This window comes from Haliotis rufescens, unplaced genomic scaffold (genome assembly GCF_023055435.1).
Source record: "Haliotis rufescens isolate VD_foot unplaced genomic scaffold, xgHalRufe1.0.p SCAF_9, whole genome shotgun sequence".
Lineage (NCBI taxonomy): Eukaryota > Metazoa > Mollusca > Gastropoda > Lepetellida > Haliotidae > Haliotis > Haliotis rufescens.
In genome coordinates, this window is record NW_025964383.1 from 38,693,734 (window position 1) to 38,716,925 (window position 23,192).

At 42.1% G+C, this 23,192-nt stretch overlaps 1 protein-coding gene across 4 annotated transcripts in view; it reads left to right on the top strand.

The window, feature by feature from the left end:
• Nucleotides 1-6,788, top strand: part of LOC124139585 (chordin-like protein 1) — a 41,808-nt gene extending 35,020 nt beyond the window's left edge. For all 4 annotated transcript variants that reach the window (XM_048391176.1, XM_048391178.1, XM_048391179.1 and 1 more), the window contains exons 10-12: nucleotides 385-648; nucleotides 3,426-3,518; nucleotides 5,653-6,788. In XM_048391176.1, the coding sequence (XP_048247133.1) occupies nucleotides 385-648; nucleotides 3,426-3,518; nucleotides 5,653-5,795 (500 nt within the window). In that variant the 3' untranslated portion in view covers nucleotides 5,796-6,788. The remainder of the gene's footprint in view (nucleotides 1-384; nucleotides 649-3,425; nucleotides 3,519-5,652) is intronic.
• The last annotated feature ends 16,404 nt before the right edge of the window (nucleotides 6,789-23,192 follow it).

Here is a 23,192-nt window from a genome sequence, read left to right on the forward strand (position 1 = left end):
ATCCCGGATTATTGATGATTATGATCTTTGATTTGTGAGCAGCATTCGCGTGTTCGTCGGATTCAAACCAGTGAAAAAAACGTCTAAGACGTGTATCGTTTCAATTTTCCCCAATACAATACACTGTTGTGGATCTGAGGTGGCCGAGTGGTTTCTCAGTTTGCTGGGCAGAGTTGCGTCCTTCAGCAATACCAGGATCCACTGTTCACGGGTTCGAACCTCATATTCGCCCCATCGTTATCACTGATCAGCTACAAATATGCCACGTGGCTATTGTCTTCTCTTAGCGCCACTTTTGAACTGTCGCCCCTTTGAAATAATGTTCAAAGCGGCGTTATCCCTAACTCACTCACTCACTCACTCACGACGTTATCATTTTTACAGTCAAGCGACGACGGCGACGTTGTAATAAAAAGGGAGGAAGAAAGCGAAAGAAGCACAAACAGTCTACACCTTCTACAACAACGAGGGTCATACCCACGTCACTTCCGCCCACCACACCGCCGCCATCTTTGTTCTCCACCATGTGCCTGCCAAAACGAGGTGACAGATACGTTTATCAGATCGAAGAGAAACATTCAATAACGTTAATGTTCGACGTGCCGACAGGGAATTCAGTAGAAGTATTAAAGTGGACCGTCAGAAAAGGTAATGTTTTTATTCAAAATGTGAATTTATGTCTATTCATATATATTACTTATTCGTTTGATAAGTCGTATGTATGATTAATATGCTATTAATAATTATATGACTTTGAAGAGCATTAAAGCAGAACATACATTAAACACATCATATAAACAACCGGGCGAAAGAAAGTAAATACTTGAAAACTGGATTTGCCAAAAACATTACAAATGTTGTCAAAGCGTTACTAGGCTGTAAACACAGGAACTCGTTATTGGTCAGTAAATAAATATATACCCCCTATATGTAAGCAGAGAATTTTACATGTAGGGGGTATATATTTTTATTTACTGACCAATAACGAGTTCCTGTGGCTGTAAACAGTCGCGGAAACACTGAAAACTTAGGTCGAAAACATAACTTTGATACCTGTATAAAATACATCACCATTGAAAAACCATTTCTTGTTTGTTTGATATTAGCAAACGTCAAATATTGGTGTAGACTTTCTTTTGGCCGGCCGACTGCTGTGTTAAACGACATTCGTTTTTCAACATAGATTTTCATACACCCATGGGGGGTACGGGTGGCCAGGCGTCTAAGGTGCCGCGATTCGCTGGGCAGAGTTGCGTCCCTTGGGCACGCCAGAAACCTATGATTGTGGTTCGAATCCCGGTTCGATCCGATTATGTTTCTAGGTTTGTCTGCACCGTGCCTGCATCACTTTGGACTTTCCTCCCACATTAAGCTGACACGCCGTGATATAACTGGAATACTGTTGAAAGCGGCGTTAAACCCAACTCACTCACTCACTCATACTCCCTTGGTTATTATACATGGACTTACGAATGTTATGAGTCCAATGTTGTACGGTCGTTACATGCTTAAACATACACTTGCGGAAGTCTTTTCTACCATGCTTAAACATACACTTACGGAAGCCTTTACTCCCATGCTTAAACACACACTTACGGAAGCCTTTACTCCCATGCTTAAACACACACTTACGGAAGCTTTTACTCCCATGCTTAAACATACACTTACAGAAGCCTTTACTCCCATGCTTAAACACACACTTACGGAAGCCTTTACTCCCATGCTTAAACACATACTTACGGAAGCCTTTACTCCCATGCTTAAACATATACTTACGGAAGTCTTTACTCCCATGCTTAAACATATACTTACGGAAGTCTTTATTCACATGCTTAAACACACACTTACGGAAGCCTTTACTCCCATGCTTAAACACACACTCGGAAGCCATCACTCCCATGCTTAAACACACACTCGGAAGTCTTTACTCCCATGCTTTAACATACACTTACGGAATCCTTTACTCCCATGCTTAAACACACACTCGGAAGCCATTACTCCCATGCTTAAACATATACTTACGGAAGTCTTTATTCACATGCTTAAACACACACTCGGAAGTCTTTACTCCCATGCTTAAACACACACTCGGAAGCCATTACTCCCATGCTTAAACATATACTTACGGAAGTCTTTATTCACATGCTTAAACACACACTTACGGAAGCCTTTACTCCCATGCTTAAACACACACTCGGAAGCCATTACTCCCATGCTTAAACACACACTCGGAAGTCTTTACTCCCATGCTTAAACATACACTCGGAAGTCTTTACTCCCATGCTTAAACACACACTCGGAAGCCATTACTCCCATGCTTAAACACACACTCGGAAGTCTTTACTCCCATGCTTAACCACACACTTACGGAAGCCTTTACTCCCATGCTTAAACACACACTCGGAAGTCTTTACTCCCATGCTTAAACACACACTCGGAAGTCTTTACTCCCATGCTTAAACACACACTCGGAAGTCTTTACTCCCATGCTTAAACATACACTCGGAAGTCTTTACTCCCATGCTTAAACATATACTTACGGAAGCCTTTACTCCCATGCTTAAACATACACTTACGGAAGTCTTTACTCCCATGCTTAACCACACACTTACGGAAGCCTTTACTCCCATGCTTAAACACACACTCGGAAGTCTTTACTCCCATGCTTAAACATACACTTACGGAAGTCTTTACTCCCATGCTTAACCACACACTTACGGAAGTCTTTACTCCCATGCTTAACCACACACTTACGGAAGCCTTTACTCCCATGCTTAAACACACACTCGGAAGTCTTTACTCCCATGCTTAAACATACACTCGGAAGTCTTTACTCCCATGCTTAAACACACACTCGGAAGTCTTTACTCCCATGCTTTAACACACACTCGGAAGTCTTTACTCCCATGCTTTAACATACACTTACGGAATCCTTTACTCCCATGCTTAAACACACACTCGGAAGTCTTTACTCCCATGCTTAAACATACACTCGGAAGCCTTTACTCCCATGCTTAAACACACACTCGGAAGTCTTTACTCCCACGCTTAAACATACACTCGGAATCCATTACTCCCATGCTTAAACATACACTTACGAAGTTCGAGGTTTCTATGATATAATATACACTTACGAAGGGTCGTTTCTCCCGTGCTATAACATATAGCTTCGTGTACTATTACACCCATTTTAAACATACTCTTACGAAGGTCGTAACTTACTCCATGCTATAACATACATTTACGGTCGTTAGGTCGTTACTTTCATGCCGTGTGCTATAACATTGCGCCCAGAGGGAAGGAGTGGCGGTATTGCTCAATGATAGAGGGTCATGTATAGCAAATAAGCCTCGAGGGTTTAAGGAGCTCACTCACTCACTCACTCACTCACTCACTCACTCACTCCGGGCTTTTATCACTTCCAGGGAGAGTGTCGGAAATGATGACAGAAAACAGACCCGCCGCCGCGGTTCGAGCTACGATATCCCAGTCCCAGGTGCTAGGAGCCACAAACAAGAGTAAGTATTGAACACGTGTTGAATTCCTCAAGACCCTAAATTAGCCATACACTCCAACAGGGATTAAAATGCAGATCCCCAGCAGGCTATGTTTTTCTAAGACGTGACTAAGTGGATTGGATGGTCAGTATCGGTGCCAGAAAAGAACTTGACGTTTCAAGATAGCGTCTTGAATTTTTAAGATAAGAATTTGAATTTTCAAGTGAAAAATAATAATTTGTGGCCTAATGGGTCTCCGTACATATCATCCCGTGAAGATCCCGAGTAGAATTAGTCTTCAGCAACTAATACTTGTCGATAGAGGCGACTAACGGGATCCGTTCGCTGAATTGGTTCATTGCATGTCATCGTATCCCAATTGCGTGGATCGATGTTCATGATACCAATTGCCTGGTTCGACTCAATTATTAACAAACCGTCGTCATATAGCTGGAATAGTGTTGTGTGCGGCGTAAAACAACAAACACACACCCAGTCATATATTTCTGCGGGTGACAATTTGTAATGCGTCCTTGAACAAGAGTATTCGAGGAGGATCGTGTGTGTCAATCTTACAGTAGCGGCAATCACTGTCGTTGATCTGTCAGCACCTGTCGGTTGGTTGGTTGGTTGGTTGTTTAACGCCGCACTCAGCAATATTCAAGCTATATGACGGCGGTCTGTGAATAATCGAGTCTGGACCAGACAATCCAGTGATTGATATCATGAGCATCGATCCACGCAATTGGGATCAATGACATGCATCAACCAAGTCAGCGAGCCTGACCACCCGATCCCGTTAGTCGCCTTTTACGGCAAGCATGGGTTGCTGAAGACCTATTCTACCCCGGATCTTCACGGGTCACCTGTCAGTATCATACTCACGTTCGTAAGTTACACCAAAACAGGAAGTATATATATTGTCTCTTTGGCCCGTCACTAAGCCAAAATTATTAGTTTAAATCACAATTTCTAGATTATATAAATAATTAGACCAACTTGTCCCTGTAAAAGACTGGCGTCCTGTACTGTCCCCTTATCTAGACTTGCCTGTTATAAGGATGGAATTACTATACACTCATGGACTTATCATACAGTACAGCAAGGCTAGTCAGAGATCTGAAGGTCCACGACGTGATAGGTGGCTGAGGTAAGGTGAGGTGAAATGGGGTTTAACGTCGCGTCCAAGATTATTGAACTTAAATAGCGACGTGCATGTACGTGTGTGTGTGTGTGGCTGCTTGTACTAGTCCGGACTGATGCCGATTTATAGTGCTAGCTCAATGAGATACCATGCCGCAGTTTAACATGAATACCCCACTCAGACACAGTATACTGACTCCGAGCCGACCAGTCCTTGTTTTAGCCCCTTAATGCCGAGCGCCAGACAGGGTAACAACAAGTACCATCTTTTAACGTCTTTGGTGATAGGTGACTGAGACATTGTTTGTGCGTTATTGTTTTTTGTCAGCTGTTGGATTGACAGACAACAGATTTGAATTATTTAAATTTGATTTGCTAGGACTGCCAATGCGCTCCGAGCCTCATAATCGTGTTGCTGGAACGTAACCATATAAATGAAACCTTAAACCAACTCGCTCATAAATATGATATCCTTCCATTAGAGCCATGCCATTATTTCTATTGAAATATTCAAGTTTTTATCTTTAAAATTCAAGTTATTAAGTTGAAAATTCAATGAACTTACCAAGGCTTCACCTACTGTTTTGAGCTGACGCTGTTGTCAGATAAGAAAAATGTAATTTTCAACAAAATAATTTGAATTTTCAAGATAAAAAAAGGTTTCTGACCCTAATGGGCTTCCGCAGATATCACCCCGTGACAATCAGGGTTAGAATAGGTCTTCAGCAACCCATGCTTATCGTCAGAGGCGACGAACGGGACCAGACCCACTTGCACAAAGCGATCTTAGCGCTAAGATGATCGTAACTCCCATACTTTACCCTTGGCTTACAATAGTCGTAGGGCTAAGATCGCTTTGTGCAGGTGGGCCCAGGTGGTCAGCCTCGCTGACTTGGTTGATACATTCATCGTATCCCATTTGCGTCAATCACTGGATTGCCTGGCCAATGATGCAATTACTGCAGTTTTACATGAACTATTAACAACCCATCGTTGTTTTATCTGTCCTCAGGAAACTTCAAGAAGTTCAAGCGGAAGTTGCGTAAGAAAACGCAACGCTGCGAACCATCATGTCGGCGGAGAGTTGTCACGAGTTGTTTGAAGAGACTGAAAACCAAAAGTGCAAAATTTGGAAAACAGTGTGATAAAAACTGAGAAGAGTTGCCTGCTCAAGTGACTTCAATCCATGAAATGACATTGTTCTGGCGACAGGAACGATTTACATATCAGTCACGTGACTGGCAGACATTTTGCTTCGTTCGACCGGAAGTGGTAACATCTTTGCAGGAAAGGTTCACACCTCGTTTTATGACTTTCTGTGCGGATATAGAGTACTGTTACATTGTCACGTGACCGGAAGTGACGTCAGGTTGTGAAGCTGTCAGTTTGTGTTTTCATGTGTCGTGATTGGACGAGTGGATCCAATCATTTTCAGGGCGATTGTCAGACAAAACCCGAGGGGTGCAGACTCGAATCGTATCTCTTTAACCCGACAAGTTGCTAGGGTTGTAGATGTAGCCTCCATGTCTTTAAAAGACGCCCACAGCCTGTAGTGGCTTATGCACATCCTGCTCGTGCATCTATCAAAGTGCTTATACTTTTTGTATATATAGACGGTGTATAATATATATTTTGTAGGTGTATATGTCTCGCGGAATGGATGTGTAAAAATTCGTATTGAGATATATGAACTATTTATATGAATATGTTACAGCTATTTTGTGAATATTTTTGTTTATACTAGAGTGTGCAGTTGATCAGCAGATGCTCACCGTCGAGGTTATCTATCTCAAATTGCGCCAGCCTTATATCGAGGACATTGGCAGATAACCAAATTGAGCCAGCCTTATACCGAGGACACGGGCACGGCACACCGTCGAGTGATTCAATATGATCGTTTACATTGTTAATGTATTCAAAATGTTCTGAACGTCCAAATCCTGATTTTCAAACCAACGGTTCTAAAAATTGGTTAATAGTAGTCGTTATAGAGGGGAGTCAAAGTACACTATCGGGTATATAAAGAATACTTGACACTTTTAATGGATAACAACTTTTTTATTCTTTGTAACGCCGTTTCAGGGCAACGTCTTGACCCTACATCAGGAGAATGAAGGGGTAATATAAAGGTTCCAAAGAAAAATAATTGTAAAACAAAACCAAGAACTTATCTCGTGTGGCATTTTCCGGTAATGCAGGGTCTCCTTACAACGCGCACAGTCAAAGAATTCATTTTCATTAAATGCACGTTCAGCAGAAGTCTTCAAACAGAAACGTATAAACCACGTGGTGAACATCTTCCCGAGGCAAGAGAGTTAACTGACTATAAAAGTCCAGTTTCCACCCTTGCCAAACTAGGCTGGTATTATGGAGTTATATTTTGGCTCTACTAACGAGTCTATGCATAGTCCAATCAAAATCGCGCACCGAAATCGAAATCCGGTTCGTAAACTGTCGTGCAGATTTCGGTCGATTGCAGGATTTGCAAAGCATGTGCACAGCCAACTCGTTGTCAGCAGATATTTTCAAAATCTTTTCATGTTTTTAATCAAGGTGCTCACGTGATTTTATGCATTTCGCGATGTAAGACCCGTTTTATCACAATATAGATTTTAATTATCGATCAGATCGTCCTGACTCGGCGCCACCATTTTGTGTGAAACAAACGCAAGTGATGCGAGAGGTGGAATCTGATTGGTCCATAGGAGAGGCTTAGAAGGGACATAACTGGTAATAGCCACTGGTGGCGCTAAGGTCGAGCCCAGTAATTCCAGCCTAGTTTGGCAAGGGTGGAAACTGGACTTTTAAAGTCAGGTAACTCTCTTGCCTCGGGAAGATGTGTGGTGAACTGATGTCTCATAACACAATAAATAAACAGCAAGTGATACCGTGGCATTTGATTGGCTAACCAAGCAATTGTTCTTTGCGTTTGTTTCCATAAACTGAAAAAATTGGCCACGCCCGCTAACGGACTACTGTATCCTCATTGGCTGATAACAGAATGGGCGGGGCGTGGCTGTATTATTGCGTTGAACGATGTCAATGATTTCGTACTGTTGTCTACAGTTTTGTGTGTTAATAATTAATAAACAGTCTATAAAGTAATTATTGTTGACGTATGTACTTATGTATTTGCGCCTTAGGAGGTAATAAACAACCGCGTATTTACACAGTATGCACACCGGTTTTTAGGATTATACCTCCATAAACGCAAACAAATAATGAAGTCGGTTAAATACATGTGCTCTCAATCAAGATATACACATCCTTCGGATCAAGCAATTTACGTTTTTAACAAATGTTGTCAAAAAACCTTGAAAACTTGAAAATAATCTTACTGAACAAACTTCTTTTGAATTGTAAATTATTTGATTGGTTGTAAAAATATTATTTGAAAGTGAATGTTATCACCTGATTTTGTCCGGTACTGTATTGAGACGAACCCTCTATCACTACGACTACAGACTGATACCACAGCGCTATCTGCAGGCACGTGTAGTGCTTCGTTGTCATTGTTTTCATAAATGTAATAAACTTTCTAAAACAATCAAACAATGCATTATTTGTTATACCTTTGTTATAAATCACCACAGTCGACAATACCACAACCATACAGGTGGTGGAGTAGCCTAGTGGTGAAAGCGTTCGCTCGTCATGGTTCGATTCCCTACATGGGTACACTGTGTGAAGTCCGTTTCTGGTGTCCCCCATCGTGATAGTGGCTCGAATATCGCTAAACTACACTCACCCAAATGAACTGTACTGTCGCTTAGTTAGCACTCAAAGAATATTTCCTCATGGTATTATTTTTTTAAATGCAATTTGATTTGAAACTTTTCAAAATAAAAACAGTCGCGTAATTCACAACTGCTGATATCTCAGACATCCTTTTTTTGAAAATCGATAAATTTGCTTTTGTCGACACAACTAAACAACATTTCATCACACCGTGTGTTCACAAATTCATTGAAGAAATTTATTTTTACATACAATTACCCAGCCATAGATAACTTTTTACAAACTGTTAAGGGATAAGTGATGGTTAAATCAATCAAATTTCACAACAGTTCTTTCAATTTTCAATTACATATAAAAAATAACTCGGTATACTCTCTTTTTGCCCCTCAGTTAAAATCACCACGTTATTATGATAAAGACTTTCGCTACCATAGCTTCGTCTTGAGCCCTATTTGAATGACACGACGCTAAAAACAGCCATCCAATGAAACTACTCCTTTGAGCAAGAAAAATCCTGAGCGACGAGCTCGTATAAGTAAGAGATAGGTGAGATGGTTACTTCCGAAACCAAAGTGTGGTTGCGAATAGCCCAGGGTAGTATCTTACAGAGTGTACCAGAAGGCCTGTCAAGATGTAGCGTTTGGTAGGGGAATTCGGTTGGCTCTAATTGCATGTACATTAAGTATGCACGTTCTGTGTCATGCTACTCAAGTTTTGTAAGGGACACTGGGATATGTCATACTGTCAAAAAACTCAGAAGACAACTTCGGGAAATGTGTACTTGTGTTAAGATGAAGCTGAAATGACTGCATCTCATACACTGAGTTGGATTTAACGCCGCTTTTAATGGCTGAACCTTTGTCTACTTGAATTTGTGGATATATAGCTTTGTATAAAAATGTAGGCTCACATTTTATGTGCACATGAGTGAGTGAGTTGGGTTTAACGCCGCTTTTAACAGTATTCCAGTTATATCACGGCGTGTGAGCTTAATGTGGGAGGAAAGCCCGAAGTGATGCAGGTCTCAGACGTTTACCACTTCGGTGAAACCCACGAGCAGGAGTATGGTCTTCACAAACCTAAAAACAAAATCGGGCCGAACCGGGATTCGAACCCACAATCATAGCTTTCTGGCGTGTCCAAGGGACGCAACTCTGCACAGCGAATCGCGGCACCTTAGACGACTGGGCCACCCGTGCCCCCTTCATTCACTGTTAACATCTCATACATTGCTTGAACATGAGAGGGAAAAATATTTGATCAAAGCATAAGAACGGATTCCAAACAGAGGTCGTGGATGCAAATTAGGTGTCGCTCTATGTTGATGGAGATGGTGTGATCGTGGAAGCAGTGTCCTTGACCTTGGATTGACCTAAACCATAAGAACGGATTGGAGACTGAGGCTGGTGGCGTCGCTCTATGTGATGGAGGTGGTATGATGGTGAAAGCTGTGTCCTTGACCTTGGTTGGACCTTGAAATAACAACGGATTCGAGGCAAAGGTGGTATATCGCGAAGGTATGTTATTGACTCGTGTTTAACTTCGGTACAGAAGAGGTGGTCGTATTTCCAAAGATAGGCTAGCTTCGCAGTCTCTCTACAGTTTCCAGCAACAGTGCATGGGTTAAATGTTTCAACAAGAACCCTACAGCCATAACACACATCACAAGCCTTGTAAATAGCCCCTATCTAAAATTAAATAAACGTTCTTCAACTGTAAACACTCATAAATCATATTCAAACACATAAATCTGACTTTTATTGACTCTAGTAGTCCTGGAAGCAGTTAACGTTACCTCAAGTGAATTATCACTGTCTTAATGATCTTAAAATAACATGGCGGTCTACGGACAGTCATGGCGGACGACGGGGCCTTTCACAATAAGTCATCTGCTCCGACCCTGCCATAAATAATCCTACGACAAGGGACGGATACACAGGTACTTAATTTTCAATTAGCCTGTCTCTCCACAGCGTTGCCGACTCATTGGAGTGAGTCCCTATCTGTGATAAGAAAGCACGAGTGCCTCCCCTGTCTCTGATCGCCTATTTAGGGAGCCTTCCTTTCGTCGAGGAGTCTCGGGGAGCAATCATTGTGATATATCGCACACTATCTGGTTTCAGAGATAGGGACACTTAATGATGTGTTATCAGGAAGGATCGTATTTGTCAACCTCCTCCTTTGTCTCGTGGACCTGGCGGATCAAACAATTTGTCCCCCCTGCCTCAATGACTCTTCCCGCCGTATATCACGCAGGCTCGCCATTTCGTCGCCAATCAGAAACGTCGGTTCAAGTTACCTGGCCAACGTGAGGATAACAAGCTCCCAACAGCGATGTTACTTACCTGTGAGATAGGAGCCGCGTGATTACAGTGCAGGGAGTAGTGATTATGATGATAAATAGCTCTTGCGATTGGGATATGACAAGAAAAAAAAACCCAGTGTCGATCTCTTGTAGTACACGCGTCTATCGGCTGCTGATAGTGTAAGAGATTTGGGTTTTTTTAAGAATAAATCAATATGAGATGCCGCGGCAAGCGCCTGACAGGAGTGTGTTAGACTGAAGCGGAATTAGAAGGGTACTGCTAGTCGAAATGGAAAAATAATGACCAAACATTCGTACTAATATATATCACAAAAAGACAAATACAGCTTTTAGCCATATAGACAGAATTAGACATAACTTTTTTTATAAACTGTCAGAGTTGTTGCGTTTTAGAAATCTAGGTCAGACTTCTCACGAAATTTCGAATCCATCTAAGAACCAGGATAAATACGTCGTTTTCGCGCCACGGTTCGCTTAACGAAACCACTGAAACATCACGCGTCAGATCCTACACCCAGAACGGCCAGCTGAAAACTATAAAGACCAAGAAATGACATCTGTTTCAAACAACAACTTACTCCAATACGGGTCCGATGCTCACACTATCGACCACTGGCTTTCCTGGTCCAGACGTTATGGCTGATCATCCTGCCATGATACAGCGGCAATCTTACTGATTTCGACATTTATTAACTCAATACCACCCCGTGGGGATCAGAACTGTCCCCTATCACACATGCTTGTCGTCAGAGAGTGAGTGAGGTGGGTTTAACGCCACTTTGAATAGTATTTAAGTTCTATCACGGCGTGTCAGCTTGATGTTGGAGGAAAGCCCGAAGTGATGCAGGTCTCAGATGTTTACCACGTTGGTTCAACCCACGAGCACGGGTATAGTGGTGACAAACTTAGAAACATAATTGGGGCCAACCGGGATTCGAACCCACAGGACCCGTGAAGATCCGGAGTAGAATAGGTTTTCAGCAACCCATGCTTGCTGTAAAAGGCGGCTATGCTTGTCGTAAGAGGCGACTAACGGAATCGGGTGGTCAGGCTTGCTGACTTGGTTGATACATGTCATTGATCCCAATTGCGTGGATCGATGCTCATGATATTAATCACTGGATTGTCTGGTCCAGACTCGATTATTTACAGACCGCCGTCATACAGCAGGAATATTGCTGAGTGCTTCGTTAAACAACAAACCAACCAATCGAACCCACAGCCATAGGTTCTGGTGTGTCCAAGGGACGCAACTCTGCACACCGAATTGCGGCGCCCTAGATGACTGGGCCACCAATGCCCCCGCTTGTCGTCAGACCGGAATAAAGGTTTCAGGCTCGGTGGTTTGGCTGATTACAGTTCTTCAATGACATGCTCATGCTTTCAGTCACTGGTTTACTTGGGCCAAATATACAAGCCGTCGTGATACAGGTTGAATATTGCTGTCTACGACATGTAAACCCATTCATTAACTCACCATCACGACAGAAGGTGGAAAGGGTTACGTTTTCGCTGTCATAACGGGGTATGAATGTACCCCTCCGTTTACAGACGTTTAAGACCGCTTCCGTGGTCTAGTGGTAGAGCGTCCGCCCGGACAGCGGAAGGTCTGGGGTTCGATCCCCAGACGCGTCTTTCGAAAATACGTTAAAAGATAGTTAAAAGATAGGTTGCAATGTGGTGAGTGTGGTCACTCGTCACCTAAATGATGTCGGTTTGACTCCCACGTGTGCAGTGTGTCAACGAGGGGACAAGTACAACAGCGCACATTCCTTATCAACATTTACATTTTTCATAACGTCTAGCGTTTGTTTAGACAATAGCAGTATGTGTTATTTGATGTACCACCAGGAAGAATGTTCCTTACAGTGTCTCAACAATGTACAAACCGCCTCCGTGGTCTAGTGGTAGAGCGTCCGCCCGGAGAGCCGAAGGTCCGGGGTTCGATCCCCGGCCGCGTCATACCAAAAGACGTTAAAAGGTGGTACTTGTTGTTACCCTGTCTGGCGCTCGGCATTAAAAGGCTAAAACAAGGACTGGTCGGCTCGGAGTCAGTATACTGTGTCTGAGTGGGGTATTCATGTTAAACTGCGGCATGGTATCTCAGTGGGCTAGCACTATAAATCGGCATCTGTCCGGACTAGTACAAGCAGCCACACACACACACACGTACATGCACGTCGCTATATAAGTGCAATAATCTTGGACGCGACGTTAAACCCCATTTCACCTCACCTCAACAATCTACAATCTACCAGGTCATTGATAGGCATTTAGAAGTTGGGGGAACATGAATACATGACACTTTTTATGGATAGCAGCTCCTTTTATTCTTTGTACGACGTTTCAGATGAAGTCTTTGATAGGCATTTAGAAGTTGGGAGAACATGAATACATGACACTGGGGTTCAAGTGTCATATTTACCTACATTCTACCACCTTGAGATTAAAGGGTATATCTTCCTACCCTCTAGCTCCTGGAAGTTAAAGGGTCATATCTACCTACCCTCTAGCTCCTGGAAGTTAAAGGGTCATATCTACCTACCCTCTAGCTCCTGGGAATAAAAGGGTCATATCTACCTATCCTCTAGCTCCTGGAAGTTAAAGGCTCATATCTAACAACCCTCAACTCCTGGAAGTTAAAGGCTCATCTCTACCTACCCTCTAACTCCTGGAAGTTAAAGGGTCATCTTTATTTACCCTCTAGCTCCTGGGAGTTAAAGGGTCATATCTACCTACCCTCTAGCTCCTTGAAGTTAAAGGGTCATCTCTACCTACCTTCTAACTCCTGGAAGTTAAAGGGTCATCTCTACCTACCCTCTAGCTCCTGGAAGTTAAAGGGTCATCTCTACCTACCCTCTAGCTCCTGGAAGTTAAAGGGTCATATCTACCTACCCTCTAACTCCTGGAAGTTAAAGGGTCATATTTACCTACCCTCTAGCTCCTGGGAGTTAAAGGTTCATCTCTACCTACCCTCTAGCTCCTGAAAGTTAAAGGGTCATATCTACCTACCCTCTAGCTCCTGGGAGTTAAAGGCTCATCTCTACCTACCCTCTAGCTCATGGAAGTTAAAGGGTCATATCTACCTACCCTCTAGCTCCTGGGTCCTCTTGCACAAAGCGATGTTAGCACTACAACTATTGTAAGCCTATGTTAAAGTATGGGAGTTACGATCATCTTAGCGCTAAGATCGCTTTGTGCAAGTGGGCCCTGGAAGTTAAAGGGTCATCTCTACCTACCCTCTAGCTCCTGGAAGTTAAAGGGTCATCACTACCTACCCTATAGTTCCTGGAAGTTTAAGGGTCATATCTACCTACCCTCTAGCTCCTGGAAGTTAAAGGGTCATCTCTACCTACTCTCTAGCTCCTGGAAGTTAAAGGGTCATCACTACCTACCCTATAGTTCCTGGAAGTTTAAGGGTCATATCTACCTACCCTCTAGCTCCTGGAAGTTAAAGGGTCATATTTACCAATTGTTTACTACCTGGGGGTTTAACTCCGTGAAGATCCGGGGTAGAATTGGTCTTCATTAACCCTTGCTTATCGTAAAAGGCGACTATGCTTGTCGTAAGAAGCGACTAACGGGATCGGGTGGTCAGGCTCACTGACTTGGTTGATGCATGTCATCGTATCACAATTGCGTGGATCGATGCTCATGATATCAATCACTGGATTGTCTGGTCCAGACTTGATTATTTACAGAGCGCCTTCATATAGCTGGAATACTTCAGAGCGCCGCGTTAAACCAGAGACCATATAATAGAGGGACGGCCCTCACCAACAGTTTATCATGAACCATCAGCGCTACGGTCTGGCATGTAACTGATACACCCTGACACCCTGCTGTTAACCTCCCTGTACCGCTGCAGATGCGCAATAGATGCGCAGACATTCACGACTGACCATTCTGGTAACCACGTAAACAATATTACATAATATCCGGGGTAAGAGTTAATTCCCTAAGCCGAGATTTCTCCGACTACGACCAGCGACAATCCAATAAAAGGACGTCTCTTAGCGGATTACAAAGATTTTGTATGATATCTCTCATTAGCACATGTCAGTTGGCTGCAAATTATTTGCTGAACATGTGTGTCTTCCGGGACATTTATTTCAATTTACATATCTCATTTTATGCTGCAATTGTTAACTATTATAAATAAACAAATATACCAAATCTACTACGAACGCCACAGAAAACTACGATCCGGTAAATTGCACAGGAACTCAGGAAGTGTAAATAAAACTCATTCAGAAGCAGGGAAGACACTTGTAACATATCACCATATTCCCGATGTTCACAAAATATATCTCCAGATTAACTTCATATCTTATAATAAGTCCAGACTAGATTTACTTGCAAAAATGCATGATCACCGACTGGTGTAAATGCTTTACTATTAGCCAGAAAAAAAATGACGCCATATTAATGTTTTTATTTCATGTAAATTCGCTACTATTTTATAATGCTAATAGTTCCAATGAATTAAAAATACACATTAAACTACGAGCGTTGTTAAATGAATTTTCGATGTGTCTGACAATGGGCTTCGAAAGAATCAAATGTTATTGGTTAATGCCAGTTTGGGGCTAGCAGTGATAATAGGCTTTGCCGGAGCGAGATAAGTTTGACACCTTCGACCTTGTTGTCTGGAACTTCTCTCCCGACGACTGCCGATATAATCCTTCTTTTTTCTTGGCATTTACAAAGCAAATGATAGTTTTATAATACAAATATTTCATGTAACGGATTTTTATTTTTGTATGATGTTTTCATTGTTGTGTAAATACACAAAGTAAGTAGTACCTTCATCATATTTACATTATTATGATTGGGTTTAGGCCAAGATCATTTTGCTCATAATCAATATTTACACGGCATAAAATAAATAATTGATTAAATGTAGTCATGATTTATACAGACAAAATCTTCAGAAGATAACAAATATGTAGTATTGTAGTATGTAGTATATGCGCGATATGTGATAGAAGCCTAACTGAAACAAAGTTAAACTTACGAAAAAATGGCGAAAGCAAAGGTAAAAAAAATACGCGTCTTACAAAAACAATTCTAATATCATACAATATAAGTCACTTTGTATAATGTTTCAAAAGATATATGCGGATGATAATCACAGACAAAATGCATGTTATTTCGTCTGCTATATGGTAATTTAATTTAAAATATGTGACGTAAAATATGGCCTTGCGCCAAAAATCATACAAAAAAAACTACCGATCGTACCTAAATAACTTTGGTACCAAGCCAAAGGGGAAATCGTGATGAATGTAAAACTATTTAATTCAGGACCGATGATAGGAACACATTCGTCTGAAAGCATGCGGAAATTAAGAGTTGTGGTGTAATTATTTCGGGAAAAGTCAGATTTAGTCCCATTTCTGGAGTCAAAATCTGAAATATCGCATCCGCCCTAAATTTGTAAATGGCACTAAGCCAATTTTTAACATATATCCTTTTTATACACCTTGGTAACCAAGGACTTTCATTGCGAATTAGAGGCCGTTATTGAAAATCAAAATCTGCACTTTTGCCGATTTTACATATGCGCCATTTTGTTCTCTCGGACAAAGACAAAGCGTGATCACAGTCATCAAATACAGTGACAACGACATGCTTTAGGGCACCAACAAATCTCAGTTGTAATGTTAACAATGTTAAGAAATACATGAGTGTAATTTTGTTTTGTAAAATATATCTTTTGCATGGGAAAAAAAGGCGACAGCGATGACTGCAGTTAACGCGTTTCTGCTCGCTTCCGGACAGGCTGCGCAGTACAAGCCGTAGCACTGATGGTTTCGCGCATAGGCTAGAGGGCCGTCCCTCTATTATATGGTCTCTGGTTAAACGAACAAACAGTCCTTGAGGTTAGAGGCCAATATCTGCCTACATTCCACCCTTTGGACCTACTAATTTACCTACATTCTTCCACTTGGGAGTTAAAGGGTCAAATTTACCTTTATTCTATCACCCGGGGGTGAAAGGATTATATTTACCTACATTCTACCACCTGGGGATTAAAGGGTCATATTTACCTACATTCTACCACCTGGAGGTTAAAGGGTCATATATATCTACATTCTACAACCTGGGGGTTAAAGGGTCATATTTACCTACATTCTACCACCTGGAGGTTAAAGGGGCATATTTATCTACATTCTACCACCTGGGGGTTAAAGGGTCATATTCACCTTCATTCTACCACCTGGGGGTTAAAGGGTCATATTTACCTACATTCTACGACCTGGGGGTTAAAGGGTTATATTTATCTACATTCTACCACCTGGGGATTAAAGGGTTATATTTACCTACATTTTACCACCTGGGGGTTAAGTGTCATATTTACCTACATTCTACCACATTGGAGATTAAATGGTCATATTTACCTACATTCTACCAACTGGAGGTTAAAGGGCCATATTTATCTACATTCTACCACCTGGGGGTTAAAGGGTCATATTTACCTACATTCTACCACCTGGAGGTTAAAGGGCCATATTTATCTACATTCTACGACCTGGGGGTTAAAGGGTTATATTTATCTACATTCTACCACCTGGGGATTAAAGGGTTATATTTACCTACATTTTACCACCTGGGGGTTAAGTGTCATATTTACCTACATTCTACCACATTGGAGATTAAATGGTCATATTTACCTACATTCTACCAACTGGAGGTTAAAGGGTCATACTTATCTACATTTTACCACCTGGAGGTTAAAGGGCCATATTTATCTACATTCTACCACCTGGGGATTAAAGGGTCATATTTACCTACATTCTACCTCCTGGAGGTTAAAGGGCCATATTTATCTACATTCTACCACCTGGGGGTTAAAGGGCCATATTTATCTACATTCTACTACCTGGGGGTTAAAGGGTCATATTTACCTACATTCTATCACCTGGGGATTAAAGGGTTATATTTACCTACATTCTACCACCTGGGGGTTAAGTGTCATATTTACCTACATTCTATCACCTGGGGATTAAAGGGTTATATTTACCTACATTTTACCACCAGGGGGTTAAGTGTCATATTTACCTACATTCTACCACATTGGAAATTAAATGGTCATATTTACCTACATTCTACCACCTGGAGGTTAGAGGGTCATATTTATCTACATTCTACCCCCTGGGGGTTAAAGGGTCATATTTACCTACATTCTACCACCTGGAGGTTAAAGGGTCATATTTATCTACATTCTACCACCTGGGGGTTACAGGGTCATATCTACCTACATTCTACCACCTGGGGGGAACAGAGTCATATCTACCTACATTCTATCACCTGGAGGTTAAATGGTCATCTTTACCTACATTCTACCACCTGGGGGTTAAAGGGTCAGATCTGCCTACGTGTTACCTCGAGATGTTTAAAGGGTCTACATTCTACCTCCTGGATGTTAGGGGCCCATATCTGCCTACATTCTATCCTCTGGAAGCTGAAAGGTCATATTTACCTACATTCTACATCCTGGATGTTAGCAGGTCATATTTGCCTACATTCTACCACCTTGAGGTTGAATGGTCAAAGTTACCTGCATTCTATATCCTGGACGTTACAGGGCCATATCTGTCTACATTTTACCCCCTGGACGTTAGCGGGTCATATTTACCTGCATTCTACCTCCTGGACGTTACAGGGCTATATCTGTCTACATTTTACCCCCTGGACGTTAGCGGGTCATATTTACCTGCATTCTACCTCCTGGACGTTACAGGGCTATATCTGTCTACATTTTACCCCCTGGACGTTAGCGTGTCATATTTACCTGCATTCTACCTCCTGGACGTTACAGGGCTATATCTGTCTACATTTTACCCCCTGGACGTTAGCGGGTCATATTTAGCTAAATTCTACCTCCTGGGCGTTACAGGGCTATATCTGTCTACATTTTACCCCCTGGGCGTTAGCGGGTCATATTTACCTGCATTCTACCTCCTGGACGTTACAGGGCTATATCTGTCTACATTTTACCCGCTGGACGTTAGTGGGTCATATTTACCTAAATTCTACCTCCTGGACGTTACAGGGCTATATCTGTCTACATTTTACCCGCTGGACGTTAGCGGGTCATATTTACCTGCATTCTACCTCCTGGGCGTTACAGGGCCATATCTATCTACATTTTACCCCCTGGACGTTAGCGGGTCATATTTACCTAAATTCTACCTCCTGGGCGTTACAGGGCCATATCTGTCTACATTTTACCCGCTGGGCGTTAGCGGGTCATATTTACCTAAATTCTACGACCTGGGGGATAAAGGGTCATATTTACCTACATTCATTACCTACCACTTTGAAGTTAGAGGGTAAATCTACCCAATTCCTACCTGCTGGATGTTAGTGGAACTATCTACCTCCCACATAATAAAGCCATCTTTACCTACATGTTACCTGCCAGAGATTACAGAGCAGTGTCTACAGCATCCCACCAACATTCTATCATTCCTCGCTACTGTAAGCAGGCTTAAGCAGCAACTGTCTGTCCGTGATAAGATGATAAAAGGCCGAGTTAGAAACAACTGACTGATAAGTAATCAGAAAAACATCAGAGAATATGCGATGGATCCTTATCCAGCACCACCTTTAGCGCCCGAGGCGTTGGTTTAATTAGGATGTTCCGCATATTTGTTTGTGTTGGAGAAGAATCTATCTTACTATAGCGGCGACGCTGCTCACAAGTCGGTGCGCGGAGCCATAAGGGTAACGGTCACGTCGCGACGAAATATAAATCAAACGAAAAACATTTCATTATTGGAGTCATTGTGTTGGCACAAAACCACTGAGGAAGGGTCGTTCAGTGGACGTTATAGACTGAAACCGCCTCGTTGAAGTGTTGGCACCGTCTGCATGAACTGAAGTTAATGTGCCGTCGTCTCTCCCATAAGTTGATCTCTTTAAAATACCGGTTACCTTTTTGTGGCCTGCGATGGATTTGATTGGCTGACTCGCGCGGACGTCAGAGACGACAAACAAGTGATATGTGCGTTAATTGATAACAACTGCCTGTTTGAGTATGTGCGTATGGGTTGGTGTGGATTTTAGTATATAAAGATTACAGTTTGCAAAAAATAAGTTACAAAAACACGTGGTTTGCTGTTTCAACTATGAATGCCACTGTTGAATTTCAAGTATATATCAATTATCAATTGAACATGAACTTTCATAACTACACGTCTACAAAGAATTTTATAGCCATCTCAATTAGATACTATCAAACTGGCATTCGCTAACAGACATCAGTCTAAGTATATGAATCCGAGATGTCTAGCACGAATAATAAAATTCGACCGACTGATTCACGAAAAATGGCGACGTGCGCCGATTGGTTGGATGAAATGAATGTACCAAACACTTTTCAGTCAACAGAATATTTAGTCCTGTTTGATTTGCGGTCTTGGTTCTTTAACAGGATCAAATATATCCATCTCTAAATTGTTCCCTCATAAACGTGGGTGGATATCGGTAAAGTCATACCCCCGGCCATGCCGCCATGAAATAAACAATATTGCAGAAACACGCAAAAAATAGATCTTTACATATGTACAAACCATCCAATGTAATTAAGTCTTCCTGGTGTAAACGCTTGGCATTTACTTTATGCAAGAAAAGTATATACCATTATTGGTTTATAGGATATGTAGCAAAGTCGTGATTTCCTTAACATGGAACATGTGCCACGGTTTGTTGTTAAGTTTACGAAACGATGTATTCAGACAAATGAATAGCTTCTCCTTTGGGACTTATTCGAATAAAAACCGAGAACAACAGTTTGGCGTCAGTTTGATAACTGGGGAGCCGGAACGATGCCTTTAGATTACGGCAAGGTAAATATTGGAGCTAATGGTTCGCTATACACCAGCAGCGCCAGTCCGGGAAAAACTCGTATTTAAGACGGGGATACACTCTGACACACCGGGCATACGAGCAGCGCTTGTGCGGAAGCCACGGCTGGGATCTCTTAAAGGGGCAGCGTCAATATTTGGGAGACTATATTTTGTAATTTGATTGTGATAATCACTCGCAACTTACGTGCCTCTGCCATAACGGAGTGGTACTTCAACAATCCATCGAGCGTTGGTTCCGGTTTGAATCTGTTGACGTAGGAGTAACTTTGCTGGTATTGTTTCAGTCTTATATTTCATACCAGGGTTATTATGTGTGATTATGAAATGGTTTATGAAGAGACTGATATTATATGTATTATATTTTTGCTTGTTTGTTGTTTAACGCCGCACTTAGCAATATTCCAGCTATATGACGGCGGTCTGTAAATAATCGAGTCTGGACCAGACAATCCAGTTATTGGTATCATGAGTATCGATCCACGCAATTGGGATACGATGACATTCATCATCTAAGTCAGCGAGCCTGACCACCCGATACTGTTAGTTGCAGCTTACAAGCATAGTCACCCTTTACGGCAAGCATGGGGAAATGTAGACGTGTCAGTGAATTTGGGCTGAACGCCGCTTTTGACAGTATCCATCTACACCAAGGCGTATCAGCTCACTGTAGAAGAGGTAGCACGGGTGCACGTGGTCCAGACGTCTAAGCCCGACTAAGGCGTCGAATTCGGTTTGGCACAGCGAATTGCGGCCCTTGGGCACGCCAGAAACCTATGATTGTGGGTTCGAATCACGGTTCGCCCCGATTATGTTTCTAGGTTTGTCAGCACCATACCCGTGCTCGTGGATTTCAACAAAGGGGTAAACGTGTGAGAGCTGTATCACTTCGGATTTTACCCACATTCAGCAGATCCTGGATCCAACTAAGGGATACAGCTCAACAGTAGAGCAAGTTGCGGGATTCGTAGACCACTCGGCCACCCGTGGACGACTTTTTTGTTACTCAACGTGGACAGTTTCGTTGTTTTAACAGACAGTGAGTGAGTGAGTGCGTGAGTATGGTTTTACGCCGCTTTTAGCAATATTCCAGCAATATCACGGCGTTGGACACCAGAAATGGGCTTCACACATTGTACTCATATCGGGAATCGAACCCGGGTCTTCGGCGTGACGAGCGAACGCTTTAACCACTAGGCTACCCGACCGCCCCTTAAGCAGACAGGAAATCACTCGTTTAAAAAAAATCAAGTGACCGATCCTTCTTACTTTTTGGCAGCTTATCAACACACATATTTTGCAAAACCTCGCTGACACTAATGGTTATTTCTGTGTACAAAATATTTATGAATGAATAAATTGTTGATAATTTTTATTAACATGATAAATTGTTGTCTAGTATACCTCAAGGCTGGGTGTCTATGCTATATGACATGTTGTTTATGTCCGCCATTTTCATACAATTCACCGTGGTGACAACCTTGTTGGTAATAGCTTCTCTCTCCACACACACCCCTTTAAAATCTAAAGTTCCTTTCACACTGGCTTAGATAAACAAATATCTAAATCCAAAGAACTTTTTCTAATGATTCATTTGGCAGCAAAACAACTAAATTAACTTCTCGGATATGAGAAATAAAGAAATTAAGATTTTACCAATCAGGCATCGGAATGTTCTTTGATGTTTAACCGTCCGTGTCAAAGTTGAAATCGGAGGTTCTATTTTAAAATTGGCGTCGTTGTGAACACTGCGGCCGAGACTCTTTCTTTCATCATATGGAGTCGAAGCCGGAACACGGCGACAAGTCGTCTCACTACAACACATTATAAACCTATCCTTTCTTGAATTAGAATAAAACGCTATTTGATTTCCTCGTGTTTCTGGGACCTCTTTTGATGTGCGCAATCACTGGTCATGGGCAATTAGCAAAATGTTGATACCACGTGACCCGAGTGACCTTCTCACTTTCGCCTGTATTATTGCGCCGTATTCTTGGCGGCGGACAGGCCCCAAACTAATTGGCCTTATCACCGCACGATGGTACCGTATCAGCGGATGGATTACTCGCGCCATCTTTAACGAATTTTTCATACAGCGATTACAACCATGTTGAGTGAATCTTAGGAGCAAAACCCAAAGGGATTAATTGTCTACTTAAAACATTTTTTTTAAATATTTGTTTTTCCAAAACGTAATTCACATGACGTCGATATTGTACAATACATATACATATACATATCCATTCAACAGAGAAAAGAGTTTCCTTTTCCACACCTTTCTACTCCAAGAATATCGATTGCAATCACAGCGAAATAAACGGTCATGTTTATTATCGATATTTTAGACACTGGGTTAAAACACGGGTTAAAATAATGTCGGGATGACGGCTGAAAGAAACTATTCTGTGAGTAGACATTAAAACACCTGGAAGTTTCATGGGACTGGCTGATTGGTTTTTACAGGTAGGTATTCCACGTAAGATTTTGTCCCCAGGCTCCTGTGCTTGTACGCGGTTACACACTGGATCGGTGGTCAGGGTCGGGGACTTTGGTGGTTACGTCATCGTTCCCTGACGACGTTGGACGGTCGTCATGATATCAATCACTGGATTC